The sequence below is a fragment of the Phaethon lepturus genome, unplaced genomic scaffold, assembly GCF_000687285.1.
Source record: "Phaethon lepturus isolate BGI_N335 unplaced genomic scaffold, ASM68728v1 scaffold8272, whole genome shotgun sequence".
Lineage (NCBI taxonomy): Eukaryota > Metazoa > Chordata > Aves > Phaethontiformes > Phaethontidae > Phaethon > Phaethon lepturus.
In genome coordinates this window covers 7,116-28,551 of record NW_010524028.1, presented here as the reverse complement: position 1 = coordinate 28,551, position 21,436 = coordinate 7,116, and the positions used below count along the sequence as shown (strand labels likewise).

General features: G+C 38.8%; 1 protein-coding gene across 1 annotated transcript in view; it reads left to right on the top strand.

Moving 5' to 3' along the window:
• Nucleotides 1–20,926, top strand: part of PXYLP1 (2-phosphoxylose phosphatase 1) — a 39,401-nt gene extending 18,475 nt beyond the window's left edge. Inside the window, exons 2-5 of the mRNA XM_010282310.1 lie at nucleotides 6,099–6,260; nucleotides 7,185–7,311; nucleotides 17,316–17,455; nucleotides 19,995–20,926. Coding sequence (XP_010280612.1) covers nucleotides 6,099–6,260; nucleotides 7,185–7,311; nucleotides 17,316–17,455; nucleotides 19,995–20,926 — 1,361 coding nt within the window. The remainder of the gene's footprint in view (nucleotides 1–6,098; nucleotides 6,261–7,184; nucleotides 7,312–17,315; nucleotides 17,456–19,994) is intronic.
• The last annotated feature ends 510 nt before the right edge of the window (nucleotides 20,927–21,436 follow it).

The following is a 21,436-nucleotide window of genomic DNA, read 5'->3' as shown; positions in this document are numbered from 1 at the left end:
GGCGGGGGGTGCAGGGGCGTGGGAGCCGCGGCTTCCCAACGGACAGCGTCTGCCTTGGCTGCTGCCCTACGTGCTCCTCAGCCCCCCGCGCCCTATCTGCTTTTTCCAGATCGTTGCTCTTGCCGCACATATCTGCACCTTTTTCCCCATGTCATTCGTTTTGAAGCGTTCCTGCCGCTTTCTGGTTGATCTTTCCCACGCTCCTCCTTTTGTAGTTTCCGTTTTTTGCTGAGACAGAGCAACTAGAAGAAGTCTACATGCATCACCAGAATTTCAGAAGCCTGAGTCATCTCCTCTGTACGAGGCAGCCTTGTTAGTGCCTTGCTAGGAGCAGAAAGGGGGGGGAAGGTGGAAGAGGGATAAATAACTTTTTGTGCTCTCTGACACGCACATTTGCTTTTCTTTACCCATTAGCATGAAGTTACCTACAGTGTGGGTGTTGTGGGTTTGGTGTGTTTTTTTTGTGTTCCTGCTGTGTGGCTTCATTTCCATGTGACTGTTTTAAATAGTATGTTTGCATGGGGCTGAAAGAGCCTTCTGTTTTATAAAAGATGAAAACTTCAGGTCTCTCTGGTCAGAAAATTGAGACTAACATGGCTACTTGTGCTGCTGCTTCTCAGACTGGTTGGAGCTACAAGGGAAAAGAGAGATGGAAAATGGTTTTATTGCCTACCTTTCTGGTTTTAGGTAAATGTTAGTGATTTTCTTCATGGATAAATCTTCTTTTTCTTGGTAAACAGTGGTGATACGTTTTGTTTTTCAAGCTGCAACTAGGACTGCAGGATGGAGAAAAACTGGTAATGGAGTGGTTTAGCATTTAATTTGGTGTTTCTTCTACATCAGCTGCACTTTGCTTTGTGTTTGTTTTTCTGCTGTACTGAATTCTGTCGAATTCGTGTCAGTGTTGTAGCCCTAATTCGTATCAGACTGGCTCCCTGCTTGGGCTTCCGAGCACAATAGCTGATTTCATAAACTTGACATTCTTCCAGAGGGGATTAGTTGCTGTGTAGTAGCTGTTACAATCATTATGCTGAAAGCACTTCTGAATGATTGTCTCTCTCGCTTAGAAACTACTTGTCTAACATTTGTCTTTTCTGGTATATTTTGTGGCATTCAGGAACTGGGGGGGTATGGAAGACAGAAGAATTAGCTTCATATTTAATGTGCACTGAGAATGAAACCATATGTCAAAATATTTTGGACACCATTGGTTTTGTTCGTAAAGATATTTCATAGTCAAACTCTTAATTTTAAAATTTTGTCTTCAGGTTCTGGGGTTTGATTTAAAATAAAAATTACCGGAAGATTTTTGTTGAATTAAACTTAGTATCAGAGTTTGGATTTTTATTCCCTCTGAATTTTGTCAACTTAAAAAAATGCATATCTCGGTTTGGAGCTGCAAAAACTGTTGAAGGAGTGATTCTGCAACAGTTTAGCTATTCTACCAGGTGACCGGTGCCCCTCTGTCTCTCACAGGACAATGTGTGTTGTTTGGCTGTTCAATCTGGTCTTACTTTTGTCTGATACGAGCCCAAGTGTTCAGTTTTACTTCATGTTTCAAACAATTTTAACTTGGTGGGACACTGGGCAGGGTTGCATTGAGGTCTCTTTCAGTTTATTGTTTCTGTAAGCCTTATACTTTTTTTCCTAGATATACCACTTTTTCAAAATCAATGTTTCAAATTAGTTTCTACGTAGCTTCTTTAGTTTTAAAAATAAGTTTACGAATATTGTGAAATAAAATATGTTTTCTTTTGCTTTTTGTTGTCAAACTACCTCTTATAATAATATGTACGTAATCTTTATAGTTTCAGTGTTGGCAAAGTTTCCAGTTAGATCACCAAATGTGTTGCAGATATATTTTATTAACTGCCCTGGCTGTGGGAAATACACACCAAAATCATCTGCTTCATTTCTGGTTTACGTTGCTGTGTTCCTGTCATAGTAAAACATGAGCTTTGAAAGGCACAGCAGCGTAAAAATCCCGTTCAAAAACTGCCTTAATCAATGATTTGACTACATACGCATCGGCAGACTTCTGTTTTGGGCAAATGCATGTTACTGTGAACTAACAGAACCAGTGATATAAAATAGTGCTAAGCTATAAAAAGTTGTGTGAGAACTACATAATAGAATTCTGATCTTATAACAATTTACAGCTGAAGGAGCAGAACAGAGTTTGGAAAAAAGATGAATTTCAACTCCATATGAGGGACTTTGTTCCCTCCCCCCCTTTTTTTCCTCCTCCTTTCTCTCTTTTTTCATCCTCTGTCTTTTTTTTTTTCCATTCTCTCTTTTTTTTTCTTTTTATTTATTTTCCCCTCTCCGAGCTGTGTCAGTCCAATACTATTTGTAGGTTTGCTGGTTACATATGGGCCAGAAAAACCCACTTGGGAGACAGAGGTGGGATTGACACTGCAGAGAAGGACTTTCAGTAGTGAAATACTTGGATACAGAGCAACAGTCAGCTCTTTGAAGAGCTTTAAATAACTGCTTGTGTAAGGGATACCAAAATGGAGGAACAAATTGAGCCTTCCATGCAGTAGGGAGCTGAAGAGGATGAGGCATGTGAAGAAGGTCTCAACAGCGAGGAAGCAGGATAAATGAAGACAGCAAGGGAGCCTTGAAATGAAAAAGGAGGGAGAAAGGAGAAAATCCCATAGATGCATGGGGCACTAACAATGTCCAGGGAATGGCAGGAGATGCGAAAACCATTGAGAGCCAACGGAGACTTTAGTTGTCAGTGTGGAAGATACCTCTGCCGTTGTCTGGACTGGGCAGAAGTACACAGAGAGGCTGTGTTACGTGGGGTCCTCATCCCAAAGCACTGAAACTGCAGGATTGCTACAACTTGTGAGGAGCTTTAATAAGGGGAGAGGAGGACCCTCTTTCCTGGGAGGGCTTCCTCAAGGTCACCGTGCTGATAAGGCTGAGCAAGTGGAAGGCAGCTTTCCAACTGGAATTCATCTCTCCTTGGCTCCTTGGTCTTGTTTTTCCACCCCCCTTCTGAAATACTTGCTATTTTTATGTATATGTATTCGGTGGAAATTTCCAGTAGACTGTGTAGACTGGTGCCCAGATCCTATGATTTTCTTCTTTTTCTATTTAACATAGTTTGGTTGATTTTATTGTTATCCCCCCCCCCCCATGTGTTATTTCAAGTGTGCTAAAAGTAAATACTTCTTGATATGACAGTGCTTATTTAGGTGACTGGAGTTTTTTGACCTTTTGATAATTTTCTTTGTCAAAACTACAAACAAATTGAGTCATTAAAGTCAAACCATAGAATGGTTTGTGTTGGAAGGGACCTTTTGAATAATCTCGTCCAATTCCCCTGCCGTGGGCAGAGACTTTTTTCACTAGATCGGGTTACTCAAATATGTTCAGAAATCCAGACAACAGGGTTATGCCCTGGGTGGTTTCAAAGTTAGAAGCTCCTTTAGCCCAGTCCCTGCCTGAGATACCTGGGCTTGGACAGGGTGGTAGTAGTTCAGTGGGGAAGTGCTGTGTCCCCTCTTCCCTGGCATAAGCCAAGCTTATTCATCATACAGTAAGGGCAATATTTACCAGCTGTTACTAAGTAATTAGTACATGTAGTTAGCAGCAGCATTTAGAATAGGACAGTTTTTAATAAACATTTTTTTAATTAATTACATGAACTATTGTTACTCCTAACCTCTCAGTCCATTTCCAGTCCACAAAATAGTCTTACGTTGTACCCATAACTGCTGGGTTGACTTAAGAGTCTCCTTTAAGGGTGTTCTGTCAGTGGCTTTTTAAACTCTGAACATGTAATCTGATAATCCTGTAGGTGCTATTTTTAATATTCAGTTTTATTTTAATATTTTAAATAGAGTAGATTCTTCTTTCTAAGATGTAGTGCTTTTCCTTATTCTTAAATTTGTCTGGCACTGGTAAAGTATTTATTCAACTAGGTTGATTAGAAACAAGACTTGCTATCTGCAAACAAAATATTTGGCCCCATGAACTTTAGGCACTTGATCTTAATAACATAATGTATGCATCTGTTGACTGCTGTAGTTAATACTCAGTGTAGGGATGAGAGCTGTTAGATCTGATAATTTTTTTGTAGTTAAAACTGTCTTAGATAAAAAATTAGATTCCTTATTTTCCTTTAAATCTCCCAACCAAATTTTAGCACCGGAGTTCGTAGCTGTTGCTCTTGGGGTGTGTTTTCCCCTGTCTTCTGAAACACGCAGAGGTCAAAGCTGAACTGAGTTACATTACCTCCATGAGTGCTTCAGCTAACTCTGTATGTTTTTGTGACATTAAGTGAGCAGTAGCAATGTTGCCGGTTGCTGTAGAGAAAATTGTTAAGAGAAAGCTCAAGAGTTGTTGTGCCTAACCTTTTCTGGCTAGGAAGCTTGACCAACACAACATAACTGCTGTCATTTCCCATTTATACTCTTCAGGCAACTACTAACACTTGTCTTTGTAGAGTCCAGCAACTGTTGTAAAACATTCTGAGGTTTGGGATTTATACCCCAAATACAAATTTGCTCCAAGCCCCCTTCAAACCAGAGTTACCAACTTCTGATAGATATTGCCAAGGCTCTGTGTTACCACTAGAGTTTCTTGGCCAGTGGTTTGCAATGTCTCACAACAATGTGAGTCTTAGCACGGAAGGAGCTAAAAAATGAGTCTGATAAATAAATGGTGGAATGGCAGCTGAGCTCTGCAGTTTAAGTGCCAAAGTCAAAATTACAGTTCCGTGTTCTCGCTAAGCACAGTCCTGTGGGCAGTCACGTGCAAAATCTGAAACGGCTTAAGGAAAAGTTTAAAGTCACTGCCCTTTGCAGGTATTAGCCATGTCAACAACACTGGCAAGGGTATGGAAAATGCTTGAATTCTGGTTTTGGCAGGCAAAGGGAAACCACAAAAAAATATTTAAAGTAGTGTATTGTAATGTAAGAATGAAGAGTCTGTGTTATATTAACGGCTATGTGCTCTTAAAATCTTTGTGTGGTTCCCTTCAGTTTGCTGTCGTGTTTGGTTTTCTTTGTCCACAAAACTCTCTACTGCGGAACAAATTCAGCTCTAAATGAGGACTGGGAGTCAAGATGCGACTGAGGAACTGACCCAGAAGAATTAGTAAAATTCTGCTTCAAAATTTGTTCTCTTGTCTTTTCTTTCTTTCTTTTTTCGATTTTTCCTCTCACCACAGAAGACGAATGGGGTAAAAATGCACACACTTTTCTTCCTCATTTTCACCTCTAAATCTGCCTGTGTTCAAATACCAAAAAATACTAATAGAAGAAAAATGTGGGCATTTGTTACCACAAGTGTAGTCTTGTAAGGCTCATAAATTAACTAGTGCTTTCACATCAAGACAAGGTAAGGAGACCTTGGCAATACAACCCTGGCCTTAAATTCAGATATGTTCAGCATGCTTCTACGTGTCAGAAGACTTAGTGGTGGTATTGCTGTTAATTTCCCTGCTGTGTGCAAGCATTAACTGTATTTCTTTGTATTTAACATGTTTTGTGGTAGTCTCCCTTACATTTCGACAAATACATCTTGTGTGCATCTTCTTTAGATAAGTCAGACTGTTTAAGGCTGGCAAGGTAGCCATGTAAGGGCTGGGATTAGTAAGGAACATGATGGACAAACCAGCCCTTTCGATCTTGGCTGCTTTGTTTTCCCAGTGGTTTGTAGTACCATCGTCATTAACTGTGCTGTATCTTTTGCTGATGTCCTTCAACCTGAGTTCTAAAGTTTAAATGATGAGAGACAGCTGGGCCTGTTGTGGCCCTTTTCTTCCTATTCATGCTCTTAAAGCTTCATCAGAGACTGACAGAAAAAGCAGCTTCAAGAAGAGTGCAAAAGGCAGAGTTGTTCTACATCCAGATGTATTTCTGTAGTCTTAGCCAAGCATTGACTTTGCTGAAGAGCTCTCTGGGCTTACCTTTTTGACAATCATGAAAAATTCGCAACAAAGATCTAAACTGTAGAGTGGCATCCTTTCATGGAAACCGTAGTCTTTGTGCAGAATTACTTTAAAGAAAAAAAAAAAGTTATAGTCCTATACATCCTTAAACCCTCCTAAAAGTATATCCTGTATGTTTTGTATCTTTCAGTGCATTTAATCCCAGTAAACCCCATCAGGGAAGATGCTTTGAGTCCTAAAAGCCGAAAGAGAATAATGCCTGATTTGCTGACTGAGCCTCCTGCAATAGATCCTGTTTATGAAGCTCATGTTTACTGCAATATTCCCACCATTGCTGAACGCAGCATGGAAGGTAAGCTTTGTGAATGCAAACGGCGGTTCAGTTGCTTGCGTCTATGTGCTGTCAGTGGAAACGGTAACTTTGTGCATTGTCAGCTCTTTGGTGCTTAGAGAAGTTACAGCAAATGTCAGCTGGTTGCTGCATTTATATCATTCAAAATATGCTGTTCTTCTTTCTTTTCCCTTTGTATCCTCTGTGTCTTATTTTTAGAAGTGATTCTGCTTCTAGTCAATGATCATTTGGAGGCCTAATATTGAAAGGGGTGAGAATGATACAGATAGTTGCTATTTGAATTATAATGCTTATTCTAAGTGAGCTGCGTTGCAAATTATATTATTAACATCTGAAAAACAGTTGACTTGGAATTCTGAAAGAAAAAAAACCAACCAGAAGTAATTAATTTTGGAACTCCAAACCATTAGACATAGTCAGCTAGAAGACACATTTGCATTCTTCACCCTATAGCAGCTGCAGCAGCAAGTTAGTCTGAATTAATTCCCTCGTTAGCGTATCCCACTAATGCATACAAAATAAATCACAAACTAGTATATCATAAAGCTCCAAATTAGGCATGCTGCAAAGTCCGTCATTATGATAGGGGTCTGGCCGAGAAGCATCATAAACGTGGGGTACCGTACTGTGTTGGCAGAGTTCAGTGCTTGAATAATGTCTTGTATGGTTGTTGGACTTTAGATGTGCTGTGGAGAATGTGCTAGGCACCTGCGTCTTGTATAAGTTGTCTTGCAATTTAAAGTGAAATCTTTCTTGGGACGGTATGTTATCATTTCTTATGGGGGTTTTCTTTCATTGCAATACCAAAGCTGTCAAGCTAATTATACCTGTTTTTTTTTTTTCTTAAAGAAAATGTGTGCAAGGGAAAGATTTAGGTAACATTTACTCAACTTTTTGCATCTTCCCCCCCCCGCTTCACTTTAGGTCATGCGCCTCATTATTTTAAGCTCGTGTCTGTTCAAGTGGTGATTCGACATGGCGACAGGTATCCGCTGTATGCCATTCCCAAGACAAAAAGACCTGACATTGACTGTATGTTGCTGCCAAGCAGGTAAAATTCTTGGCTTTTGTCATACCTAAGAGTGTGTGTTGCTTGATAATTATTTTGTTCCTCTTCAGGAAACAATTTATGCAGCTTGAAGTACATTGTGACTGACAATCTTTTGTGTATTGTTGGGGATTAACACCCCCCTCCCCTTAAGTGGTGTACAATATTTCCTTTGAAACAGGAACTATTACCTGTTACCAGTTTAGACCAGAAGAAATTCTTGGTATTTCTTTAAAAAGCAAAAGCTATTTAATTGAATATTTAGATTACCATTCCTCTTAGATAAGCTTCTACACTTTTTCAAAATGTAAGTGCAGTGTTTGAGAATGTGTCTCTCATTTCAGCTAAGCATGCTTCCTTTTGTGTGAATACCAAAAGGTCTCGGTCCCTACCATAGGAAAACTGATATTTGTGGTTTATGTAATTTCTTTTTTCTTTTACTTTTCAGAAATACAGTTTATCGGAGTTCCCTTAAATTAACGATTTGTGTCAAAGTTCAGGAAAAAAATGGGGGTTGTACATTTTAAAAATACAAGTTAACCAGAAAGCGCACTGTTTGCTACTTGAAAACTACCGCTTGCCTGTAATTACCGCTCATTGTTTAAGCGGTCATATGCCACATATAAGTTATTTATGTCTGATTGCCATTAAAACATCATTTACCCGTCTGTTTCAGTATAGTGTGTGTATATATATATATATATATGTATATATATATAGTGCTTCTGTCTGACATGATGTCTTTGTAGCTTGCTGATGCTTGCCTTAATACCTGAACCAGTCTGAGCTGTAGATACAGCCTAAAATGGCTTCTCTTCTTTGTGGAAGAACCTTTCTTTCTTGTTTAGAGTTTACTCATTGATAAAGATGAATTCTAGAGTAGAGCAGTAGAGATAAACAGTGATGATGTAAATCACCAACCTGTGTCCTAGCTCGCTTGATTACGTTTGTTTTTTCTCCTTTTAAGTAGGATCTGTGGTAGTATTACGCGTGTTTCTTGTTTTAAGACATTCATGGTCTGTGTTCCTTAAAATTTTAGTGGCTTCCTGTCCTCAGTAGCATTTATAATTTTGTCCTTTATATCTTAAATACTCTGGCCTTTCAGCTTTTCCTCAGTGGGCTTTTAACAAAAGGCTCTCTCTGAAGGAGGACGACGACTATGGTATACTTCTGGGTTTGTGATTAGCTAGTCCACGGCAATTCCACTTGAAAAAACAAACCAATTTTCATATCTAGTCCTGCATTGGTTTCTGGCTCAAGTATATGAAAAACCAAATGCAGTAGTAATATTGCACAGTAGGAATGTTGCTAAAATACGCTGAAGTGATATGAAAGAATACCTGAAACTAATTATTGAGTACAGCTTCGTCTCATACTTGTGAAGATGGTGGGAAGCTTGGTTAACGAGGCTTACTAACTAGGTACCTGTGGTAGTGGACACAAGGGCTGGCAGAAAATGATCAGCAAATCGGATCTTTCTCTGAAGAAAGCCGAAATATGTTACTCTTCAGCTGTCTGGCTGCATAAAAGGAATTGCCCTTATTAGTAATGTCCTGAAATTTGCAAAGCTTGCAATGCTCTTCAGTCGTAGTCCGTGTTGTAGGGCTATTCTGGTGTGAGTAATCGAGAAGTAACCATTGCTGCTGAATCAAGCTACTGTTACGGTGGTGGGGGTAACCCTACGAAAATTTGAAACCATCATCAGTTTTAAGCTCAGCTGTGTGTCTGCTGTTTGTAGGAAGCTGACTTAGGAGCTCCTAAGTAATATTCAGGCACCCTATCTGTCTGCCTACGTTTTGTATGAAGATCTAAACAGAGGAAAATTTACAATTTGCTTCCTCTAAACAGAGGAAAAATACAGTATTCCACATATATTCACATTTGTCTACAGTGTGTACAAAAAAATATAAGTATACATTTTCAAGAGTAAAATGGAAGAAAAATAGACATAAGGAATCTGCTTTTTATAGGTAACATGACGTTGGAATTTTCAAGTTTCAGATAGCTTCTAATTTCACTGGTTTTGGAGTGTATATATGTACTTACATCTTTCCTAGCTGCTTGGTACAAGTATCAAAATCCAAAATTGACCAAAACCATATCCTCCTTTTTTGAAAGGAGACTACTCTTTCGGAATGCCTGTCTATGAACACAAACCAAAATGTCTGATTTTCTGGTTATACTGCACAAGTTTTATAGGTGATAGTGGTCTGGAACCTTTTACATCGTGCCGTTTAAAAAAAGCAAGCCGCAACACCTTTCCTCTGCTATCATGCTGGCTGCTTCTTTTCTTTATTCATACTTCAACTTCCACCAAAATGCTTGTTTTGTCAAGAAGTGGCATTCAGTGGTCTTATCTAACATCCTCCGAGAGAAATTTGCATTTTTTGGGAGGTGCCCAACCCCACCAGTGTTCTGTGCCTGCTGCAAGCTGACTGGCTTTCTGTAATTAGATATGCAGCACTGAGATTGCAGACAGGAGGGAGACCAAACTCCAGTTATCTGTGCCATGTAGTTGAGTGGGCAATTAATTTCTCTAACAAGATAAAAAATGACTCATTTGCTAATAGCTATGATAACATTTTTAATGACTTGCTTTTAAGGGGTGAGATTATTTACAGCATGAAATACTAAGTAAAGAAATATGATCTAGATTCCTTTTGGAGTTCTTAAAGGCTCTGATCTTCTGATCTTGCTCAATATCTGTCACGTTAGAATTTATGCGAGAGAACTTTATTGCAAAGATGCTAACTGCAAGTGACAATGTTGGACGAGTACCTGTATTTCTCAACGTTACAGTGCCACATGACACCTTAGTTTTGTATTTGTCAGAGAAGCTTTTATAGTTATTTCCACTGCAGTTTCAGGGAAATAATACGACATGAAGGCTGAGGAGTCAGAAAAACTGTCTATAAAAGTGCAGCTTTTGACATTGCCAACAGAATGACCACGTCAAGCAGTTAAGAGGGCATAGTGTCAGGCTGTGAGGAGGCCAGCAGTATAAATATCCTCGGCTGTTACTGTTTTAGGAAGCGTTAGATCATCACTGTGTAGATGATCCATCCACTGCGATTCACAGCCACTAAAAATGAGTGGAGAACCAAAAAGACCTTGTCTCCTTGAGAACAAAGTTTATATAAAATACAATCTCCCGGCCAACTTTGAAAGGCCAGCAGAAAGATTAGGGGAGTTGGCTCTGTACCGTTCTGTCCAGATGTGTTAAAGCTGACCTTTCTGAATAAAGCTAGAATTGTTGCTGTTTCTGCCGTTGTTTTGAATGGAACATTTATTACTTAACATCAGGAAGCTATATGCTGCGTTTGGCAGTCAGGCTTATATTCCTTTGTGATGTAAATTTGATGCTTGATTGTAAACGTATTTATATTGAGAATATTACAAGGAATATAATTGCTACCTTTGAACTGAAGGTTTCTTGATGCTGTGTAATTAAGTTGAGATGTTTGACTGAAAGTCTGGCTTGTTTAAGCTTTCTGGACTTCAGTTTCAGATAAGTATGCTGCTCGTATTCAGTCTGTTCTTTATTTGACTTGGCATTCAGCTGATGGAATTCATTAATTAAGCAGATTATACCACAGCCCCATGGACTTCTAATGGGTATGCAAAATAGCCTTGAGGTCACGCTTCGGTTTTGTGAATTATGGATCGTGACATCTAAGTGTGGAATGAATATAAGCAAATGGATTAAATGCTTTGGAGATTCCTTCTATCTAAAACTTCCATTAATAGCAGTATTATTTTCATTGCTCTGGATGGAAATTTCCTAAGGGAACTGAATAATATATACTTTTTTCCCTTCAAGGAAATTAATTGAATGATGTTATGAAAATCCTTTCGTTATAGTGTTTCCTTACAGGGGAGAATAAATTAATCTCCCACTTCTTGTTCCCCGTTTTATCTTATGCTTATAATGTCAAAGTTAAAAAAAAATATGCAATGTTTCTTCACTGAGTTTGTGAGATAGAGAAGAAATGCTTTTTGGAAGATGCTAAAGTGATTTCAGAAGACTGCTACAATTTGATAGTATGCTGGGTTAATTAGCATATGCTTTAAGGCATTTTGAGAGGTGTTGATGTTCATCGTAAGAAGCTTAGTGACAAATATTTTAATTTTTGGTTCAATATGCACATGTCTTGAAACGGCCAAAAAATTGAGAGGAGAGGCAGACAACATACTGTGAGCTAACGGAGGTATGGATTTGACTTGGAGCGAGGTCAAAGCATGATCCAGAGCGCAATTAGGTGAAGAGAGGCCTCCTGAGGCCTCTTCTGACTTCTCTAGTCTAAGACGCAGAAAAGCAGTGGACTGGATCACTCTAGAGTTTGTTATAAAAATGGAAAAGCTGTAAGACCTTTATCAATAAATAACTCCCAACAGTACTAATGCTGTCTTAAGGATCTCTTTTGTAGCCTACAATAACCTATTGTTTTTAGTGGCTCTTTCCATTCATTTTCCTTCTAGAAAGGAAACAGTGTAGTCCTTTGATCTGACACTTTTTTGTCTACTTGAACTTGACAGAAAACACGTGTTATTTTTGCTTGAAGTTATAAAATAATTTTTTGCATTTTAAGTGAAGAGAAAAGAGACTTCCTTTTGGTACGGTTAGCAGACAGAATCTGGTATGATAACGGCTACAAAAAGGTAATGTTCTTTTGTCAGAAGCTCGGTTGTGTGCCTGGTGTGCTCACGTTTACTCACCAAGTGACGCACTGAGGGTTCTGCAGCTGTCTTGTGAGAAGTTTGGTTCTCCTGGATTTTGCAAATTTTGCATTTACTAAGAAGAGTGATATTTGCGTAGATAAATGCCCTTTGGGAAGAAAAAAAAAAATCAGTATCTAATTTGTATCAATGTCCACCTCTGCAAGTTCTTTCCTGAGGCATGTAGATCTGCTGCAGAACTCTGGAGTATAGTGCTGTGAGAGGACGGCACCGTGCAGTAAGAGAGGTAAATGAATAAAAAGTGTACCCTTCCTCAATTCCATGAAGCATCTGTAATCTGCTGTTAGTTTTCTGCTTGATTAACTATTCAGTTTTAGCTTTTCAATAAATGACTCTAATTGATCTCAGTAATTAACGTATTTCTTCTGTTGCAGTTTCTCTTTTAATAACCTTGACCAATGTATTTTTTTTGTCTGTAGCATCTTATGTGGTACTGAAGGTACATTATTTATGCCACTCTTGAATTTTTATGAACAGGTAAATTATTAAATGAACTGTAAGTTGCATGTAGTCTTGTCAAGATAATGTCTTCCCACATCTGTTTCTTAACTACTGTACTTCATCTTAATTAGATTAACTTGGCAATTTTTATAGATATGTAGTCTGAAATTTGTAGGTGGTTCAAAAGAGTATTCAATTTAACGAGTCAGAGGACAGACTGAATGCTGCGGTTTGTTGACCACCTTGCTGAAGAAACAAAGCTTACACTGTACTTCATTTTATAGTATACAGAGTAGAAATAAGGCAGTAGTTCAGTGGTCCAATAGTGTTGATAGGAAAGAATGTTAAAGGAATCTCAGCCTGTTCCTATCAAGGAATTAATTTTCTTCAAAAGTAGTCCTAAAATTAATAAACCTAAGGACTGAGGGGTGGGGAATTTCTGACAAAATTGACCTTGTTGAGTCTGCTTTGCAGCTTAGGTCCAAACGAGGAACAAAACTCAGCCCTACATTTGATTTCTATTTATGTTTTAATTCTTTAATACAAACAGTTTCTGCTCACAAGGATCACTGGGGAATAAAGCGTTTCACAAATAAACAATATGAGTCAATAGCAATATTTTCCTGAGTGGTCCTGAGACAAGTAGCCCTGAGAAGCAAGGATGATTTTCTTCTCGTTCTGTGAATTAACTATCAAGTCCAGAAATGGTCTTCATGCTGTGATTGTGGTCATGATGATGACTATTATTATTTTATTTTTATTTGTTTTTAAACAAAGGCAATTAGCTCAAAGAGTTACCCTCTTACTGAAAGAGGCTTCAATGCGCTCAAACAGTCTGAGCATCACTTTATCGAGGGGCAGAAAGCTTCCCTGTCTCCCATAGCAGTTCCTAAATACGAGCCTTGAAGTCTTGAATTCAGTTAGTCTCACGGGGGTGAGGTGCAAAAATGTCCTACAACAAAGTCTGAGTGCTGCTGTGCAAGGCTTGAGGCTTTGCTGTATAATATGTTTGAACTTAATGTTAAGCTGCACGAGTTATATTTCATACCTTTGCACAAATATAATAGAAGCAATAAATGTATTTTCTGACACAGTATTTAGTGCCATTATAGCTAAGCCAACCAAAATCTACCGGCAGATTTTCTGAGGTGTCACGTGCATATGCTCGCTCTGGTACTGTATTTCTCACTTTGCTGTGCTAATTCAGAACAACGAGCAAGTTAGTGTTTGCTTCTCATAAAGAAACCCGAACTCTACATTTTTGTACCTAAACTTCTCAAGGAAAAGGGAAATTTTTGTTGAAGGATGTCAACTCAGTTGCTGACAGAAATACACGTATAGTTCAAATAGTTGCACAGTATGATTTCTCTCCATGTACACGGGTTACAGTGTAGCAATAAAGGGATGACATTTCGGTATTAAAGCTTTTTAAGACCTTTACAAATAAGATATTTAAATGTTGAATAAGGATTGAAATCCCGGTCCATTTTAATGCTAATGCATGAAAACTGCGCTATTAAATCTGGGATCTGTTATCCCGGTGTTTAGTTTGTAAATAACAAAAGGACAAGCTGAATTCATAGAGGGGAAAGAAGCATCCTCAGTTTTGTTACAGATAAATTTTACAGATAAATATAAAATTACTATTTGCTACAGATAAATACAACAATAAAACCACTAAAAGGCAAGTTAACAGACATTAACAGTGGGAAATAAATGTCCAAAATTATGAAAATGTATGGCTATTACTCATGGTGTTAGGTGAAAAGCCATTCCATGCTCTGACAAAATGTGAAATATTTATTGTATTAAGATGTTTCCCAAATGTGGTAGCTGACCGTTGTAATGTCCAGCAAATTACGGAATATCTCTTTATGGATCTAATGGATATCTCTTTAGCCCGTTTTTATTTTCTGACTGCTTTTATGGAAATAAAATTTTAAGGAAATTTCAGCCTTTTCAACTGTACAACTGAATAATTTTCTTCGCTTCCTGCTCAGACAGTCCCTGCGCTCTTAGCTGTTGCCTAGATACTCCATCTCCTGCCGCATCTCCAAACTGGCCAATTCAACAGGAGGATTCGTATTCTAAATAAAAGGCTTGGGGCAGGGCGGCGAATCAGTTGTTAGCCAGTAGCCTGAGTGGTGCTGTAAATGTTGCTGTGGAGAAAAATAAGTTTTTACTTCCTCAGTTGTACGGGGTTAATCAGGAGAATTGCTGGTATGTTCAGAATGTGGTTACATACATGAGGATTACGTTCAGGATAAAAGTATATCGTAGCCTGAGATGTCTGTCCCCTTCCGGCAGAATGGCTCCTATTTCTATTGTTTCATATCCTCCCCCAGCCCCGAATATATTTAACAAGTAGTAAGCTTTGAATTTATATTCAGAAATATGTCTAACAATCATATTTCAAAATTAATTTCTGCAAGCATGTGCTTAACTTATCCTCACTTTAAAAATAATGTAGTAGTTATGATGTAGTCCAAAGTGAAGTAACTTGCATCTACATGTGTATATGAAAAGCTGTAAGTAATACATTAGAATAGAATTTTATCGATTATCATACACTTTATTATTTTATCTTGGATATTAGTTTAGCTTGCCTGCCATTTTTTAGATAAATCTTTTTGCAAAACACTGATAAATACTTTTCTTTCTTCTCTCCTTTCTTCCTTCCCACAAGTGATTGCTGATAGTTTTATCAGTACGGGTTTGATTCCGCTAGAACTCAGGTTTTTGTGAGCAAAGCAGCAAAAGCAGCAGAATGGAGGACGCAGTTCGTTTAGTTTTCATGCACGTGTATCTGTGGAACTGGCTAATTAAGTAATCAGGGTTTAAGGCAAATTGTGATGGACAGGTTATTCATGTTTAGAGTTTTTTAAAGCGCAAGGTTTAGAAAATTGGTAGTTCAGCTTGCTACATCTGTAATAAGCTTAAAAAGCTATTTGCTAATTTAATTTTCTCAATTTAATTCTTCCGTTTTTAGATTGCACTGCTGGATTGTGAAAATAGTGCCATGTACAAAAGTTCTGTTTCGAAATTCACTCTGGGGCTGGATTAAGCTTTCTAATGCGTGCTTCGTGCAAGAGGAAGCCTCCGTTGCTTTCGAAAGGAACAAAGCTTTTTTATGGACCTCTGCTTCTCAAATATTAATCGTCATTTGTGGTGTTAAAATTATAATAGAGAGGAAGCTGTGGGTCTAGAATGTCATAAATTGGCTCTATTTTTCCCTCATTTTGCCTTTTTTCTCACTGGCGGTTGTACCATAATTTATTGTAACATTTTCCTCCCAACATTTTTGTTTCTGCAAGTAAATTAAACACTGGAAAAATCAAGTTTTATAAAACTATGACAATGAGCTACCTTTCTGTTGAAAGAGGCAGTGATTCTTATGAAACCTCCTGTACATGGATGCTGTGAGCAGGAGGTGCTTTCTCATTTAAGAGAGTTTCTCAGTTGGCTCCTCTATGTAAACGCGAACGTCTTTGTCCCAGTAAACTCTGATGCCAGACACTTCTGCATGCTTCAGTAGTGTTATTGCTCCCTCTTGTGGTTCCTGCAACTCTGCAAGGGTTTCTTTTCAGACCTGAGGTTTTTGTATCAACACCGTTTATGGTTTTAACAAAGTGTAAATATGAACAATAAACACAAACCCCAGGCTTCTGTAAAAGCTCTCTGACCAAATTTATCCTCTTTCTCTATATATACGTATCTTTTTGTGAGCAACATAAAAAAAAAAAGGAAAAATTACCATATTCTGGCTAAAAGTCCTATTAAAATGAGAACCATCCGGGGCAGAGTTGGGTTGCCAAACAGTTTCTAATTTAGTTCTGCACAAAAGTAGAGAGGTGACTGTGTGACACTTGTTGAAGGTTGACGTTTAACTAAGAAATCCCTACGTAATGTATTTCTGTGTAGAAGTGTGATCACAGATTTTATTTTTCTAAAGGTTTAAATCCCTTTCAGTTAGTGTTTGTGGACTGGTGTGTAGATGTAGTTTTCAGCGCAATGGTACGACAGTGAACTGAGTCTGTAGTGTATTTGAAATCTGCAGACCAGGTTAGGAGATCTAAGCATTCTTTCACTGACTTGAATTCTGTTTCAGTGAGTTAACCTAGACTTTTTTTGTGTATATCCTTTTTCCAGTTGTATTCATTACTTGCATTGTGGCAGTATCTTACCTGTTTAAGCGTCCAGCAGTGTTGGCCTCATTCTTCCCATGTGATAGTACAATACTCAAAACAATGACTTCCAGTTTTAATGGGGCCACTGGATACTACTTTCCAGGTACCACCTAACTGAGACTACATGTGCTATTTGATTTGAAGCCTGAAGTAATTGGAAATAAAAGCTGAGATTGTAATCAGCATTGTACATTACAAAACTTGAGAATTCCTTCAAGATCATCTACTTAAAACACTGGGTATTTGAACCCCTTGAGACTGTTAGTGCCTTTGGCTTTGGTGTTAAAGTGCAATGGTACTTCAGAAACTGGAGAGAGTATTTTTTGGTAAGGAGTTCTTTTTCTTAATTCACAACAGTATTAGTGACTACATTCAAAAAAATTATTTCCAAATTACTTACCGAAAGGTATCATAATTTTAACATGAGAAGACATCGGTTTCCCTGTAGTTCTTTGGCAGTTAGTAAGTACTTACATTTCTTTCGCATACTTGCAAAAGTCCTGAGTAAGAGCAGATGTTGTCTCAGTGGAAATAACCTCACACCATGAAATTTCTGAGCTGACATACTTAGAATACTTGACTCTCTTGAGCTGCTTTCCCATATGCTTTTGGAAGTTTTCACATTTTGGTTTACCTCTCTAGGAAACCTTCTCATCCTCAGCTTGAAGCTTTCATTAAACATATGTCCAAAGGGTCTGCAGCCCAAATGGATGGTTCCCTAAGCAGCCTGCCTCGTTACCCTAGTCATTCTTTGTGCGAAATGGGAGAGCTTACACAGACAGGTAAGTTCCCATAGCAGCTTTGTCTTTTCTTCTGCTCCGTTAAATACAGTCTGCATGAACAGGGATATTCTGTTTTTCCTTATATTGAAATAAATGCTTTTTTTAATGGGGAGTTTATAATGTTGGTTGTAGCCTAGGTTATGCTGGGATATGAATAAAGTATTAGACTCTCTGCCGTAAAAGTCGTAACAGTTCTAGAAACCATGCTTGCCAATTCTGTGACAGATTGATCACGCATGGCACGTTTTTTAACTTTATTTGTAACAAGTCAGAGCACCTTTCCTTAATGTTGCTCCATACCACAAAATCGCTTTGTCACCCTTGTGAAAAATGGCATTGCTCAATCTCTCCCAAGGAAGACCTGGCACTCTTTTCCCGATTGGTTTGTGATTCAGAGTGGCCCTGGAACTGAAGAAGAATCGCTTAGTTGCCAGTTTTTACCTGTGATTTAATTAACTGTGTCCCCTGCAAGAGATTCAGATGTAACAGACGTATTTGATGCTTGTACTATGGAAACAGAAAAACTTCTAAACATGTAGTTTAGTTTTTCTTCCCCCACCCTCCCTCTCACCCCCTGCTTTTTAACAAAGCATGTTTTCTGGCTATTTATTGATGTGTGTTTCATCACAGGAAGATGAAGCTTATTTTCTTATTCCATCTATCAGGTCTGCTGAGCTAGGTATTGGGAGAAAAGGTGAAAATATCATCAATTAAATTCCAAGCAACTTCTTTAAAAATGAAGTTTTGAGTCTTCATTAACACTACCACTGAGAGAAAGGTTGCTGAACTCCGCTAGTGAACATACCTAGCTTATACCAAAAGGGTAGGGGAGATGGGAGGTAACTGGAAGTGTTGCAGTCAGGGATTTGACTGTGTAGAAGAAGGTATGTGGAGAGCTGTGAGTATCGTGGGGCTGCGGGCGTTTGGGATTGGAGAGGGAAAGCGGAGGTAGTGCTGGACCAGAGCAGTGATAAAAGGGCCATGGGAAAGGGTCTGGGGCTGCTGTCAGCGGGAGGTAGAAAACATGAGGGGAACAAAAGATAAGAAGACAGAAGTACAGAAGAAAGTTGACACTTTGTAAGAAACAGATTTTCACAGATTGCACAGCTCGTGGAATAGTGTTCTCCAACAAGAATAGCCAGCTGACCTGGTATGAACTGAAGTCCATGTGTTTGCTTCCCGCACTGTTCTGCGTGTATTTGTAGCAGTGTGTCAGAAACGAAAATACAGGAGTGCTTTCCCACAAACATGTGGAAACATACTGTTGCACAACTGCGTAGAAAAGCGATTTTGAAAAGAGTTAGTCACATGTGGATTTTTCTCTTCAACATTCATTAATTTAATTAGAAAATTCACATTAATAATACTTTTCTCCTACGTCTTTTCAAATTTTAATCTTGTTCCATTCCATTTTATTTCCACACCTTGCTTTTAACTGTGTTGCTCTTTTTATCTTAAATACCTGTGACTGAAAGGGCATATCACAGTGGGTCTGGGTAGTCAATGAGTTTAGAGACTCACTAGAGAGAATTAAAATAGTGTTGAAGATTTGGGGAATTGGCACCATTTTCCTTTTGACACCCGTCTTTCCAGGAATCTCTTGTATTTTTGAGTCCAAAATTTGCCTTTCAAATCCTCACACGTTCTGGGATCCCATCAGAAGGAGTATTTGTTAGGCCAATGTCAAGTTTTACAAAGTGACCTCGGGAGGAATCTAATCGGGTTACCAAGGAGCTCTTCCTAACACAGCACGTTGCGTGAGAAAGCGGATTCAACCTGCACACAGCTTGTAACCGAGTTACTGTTTGGGGCTCCTACTGCCTGTAGCAAGTTAGAAAAATGTCCTAGTGCGTAAAGGGTTCATGCCCGTCGCTTTGCTGTGAGAGGATAACACAAGCAAGGTGGATGCCGGGGTAAAGAGAAGGATACGCACCCTCTTCCTTTCCAGCTCGATAAAGGGGAGCATTAGTGTTAGAATTATCAAGCGGTTTGAGTACTTCCTGAAGAAAGATGGAAAAGGAACTTTGCTGCGATTGCCACACCTTGCCTCTGTGTTTTGTGAGTTTACCCACTAGTTTATGTTCTGTTCCTGACTGCTGGTACTTTTACTGGCTGCCGTAAATTTGCGGGGATCACAGCGTTCGCTGCCTGTCTGAAAAGCTGGCTCAGATGCAGCCTGCATCCATCTCCATAACCATCTTAACTTCTGTAATCATTAGACACATTCGGTCCGTGTCTCTAGTCCAAAGATCAAACATTAAACCACTAAGGTTTTAAAGAAATTTTATGGAACCAGCTTTTTCTATCTATATCTCGCTTTCGCTCCTGGAATCTGAGAAATACTGAAGAAAAGCGAGTATCTATTTTGTGCAATTTTGCTAATAGTCAAGCATAGGTGAAGTTCAGTTTTAAATTTCATAACCCTTTAACTAATGGTGCATTTATCAGTGAGACTGCTAACTGTGTATTTTATTTTTTCTCCAGAACCAAGAATATGCTAATCATGTGTTGTAACTTCTTGAAAAAAAATCTCTTCCAGGGGTTGTACAACACTTGCGAAATGGACAACTGTTACGAGAAATTTATATAAACAAACATAAACTGCTTCTGAGTGACTGGACAGCAAAACAGCTCTACTTGGAGACGACAGGAAAAAGTCGAACCCTGCAGAGTGCACTGGCACTGCTCTACACTTTCTTGCCAGATTTTGACTGGAAGAAAATTAACATGAGGCATCAGTGGAGCACCATTTTTTGCTCTGGAAGCTGCGACTGTCCTATGCGAAACCACTACCTAGAAGAGGAACAGCGCAGACAGTACAGTTTACGGGTGAAAAACAATGATTTGGAGAAAATATATGTGGATATGGCAAAGATTGTAGGCATTCCCACCAGGCAGTTGAGAGCTTCTAATCCAATAGATTCTCTCCTGTGCTATTTTTGTCACAACGTCAGTTTTCCGTGTACCAAAACTGGTTGCATTGGTATGGAACACTTCAAAGTTATCAAAAGACATCAGTTGGAGGATGAGAGAGAGAGACAGGAAAAGAAACTCTATTTCTTGTATGCACTATTGGCTACTCATCCTCTTCTCAACCAGACTGTTAATCGGCTACAGCGTATTGCAGAAGGCAAGAAAGAAGAAGTATTTGTTCTTTACTCTGCACACGATGTCACGTTGTCACCTGTTCTTAGTGCCTTGGGCATTACAGAGGCCAGATTTCCAAGATTCGCTGCCAGATTAGTTTTTGAGCTGTGGCAGGATGGGAAGAGACCCAAAGAACACTTTATCCGCATCCTGTATAATGGCGCTGATGTCACATTCCAGACCTCGTTTTGCAAGGATTATTATAAACGTTCCAGCAAGCCGATGTGCCCACTAGAAAAATTTGTTAACTTTGTCAAGAGGGATATGTTCTTGGTTTTTAACAGCACTAGTTATTATGATGCATGTCGTAGAAGACCACTGTAGGGAAGGAAAGTGAAAAGGAAGCAATGTTAGCTTGCGTGTCAGTGAAAGTCTGTTTTCTGGTTGAGGTACAGTTCAGTTTTATTATTTCTTGTACTTGTATGTGTAAGTACAGAAGGATATTGCTTGAAATGTTCTTCACATAGTTTTATATTCATTCAGACTGCAGATGGTCTCCAGTAGAAGAACAAATACTGAGGGAGTGTTATGTATATGTGTACGCTCACATATGCACTGTTAACTGTAATGAAATGATAAATCACATGGGCTACTGTAACCTGGACGTCGCTTGATAGAGTGAGAGAGCATAGACTTTGTTTCTCTGTATTCCAGAGCAATACTTGGATACCGTAAGTTTAAAACAAACCCCATTTTTTTTTCCACCATCTCAGTCAGTTTAAGCAGTTTGTATCAAGGTATTTATAAATTCCAGGCACCTGCATTAAACCGTTTGTAAGGAATTCTTGAAGCTCCCTACTCAGAAAGAAGCATTTTGATATTTGGGGGCGGGTC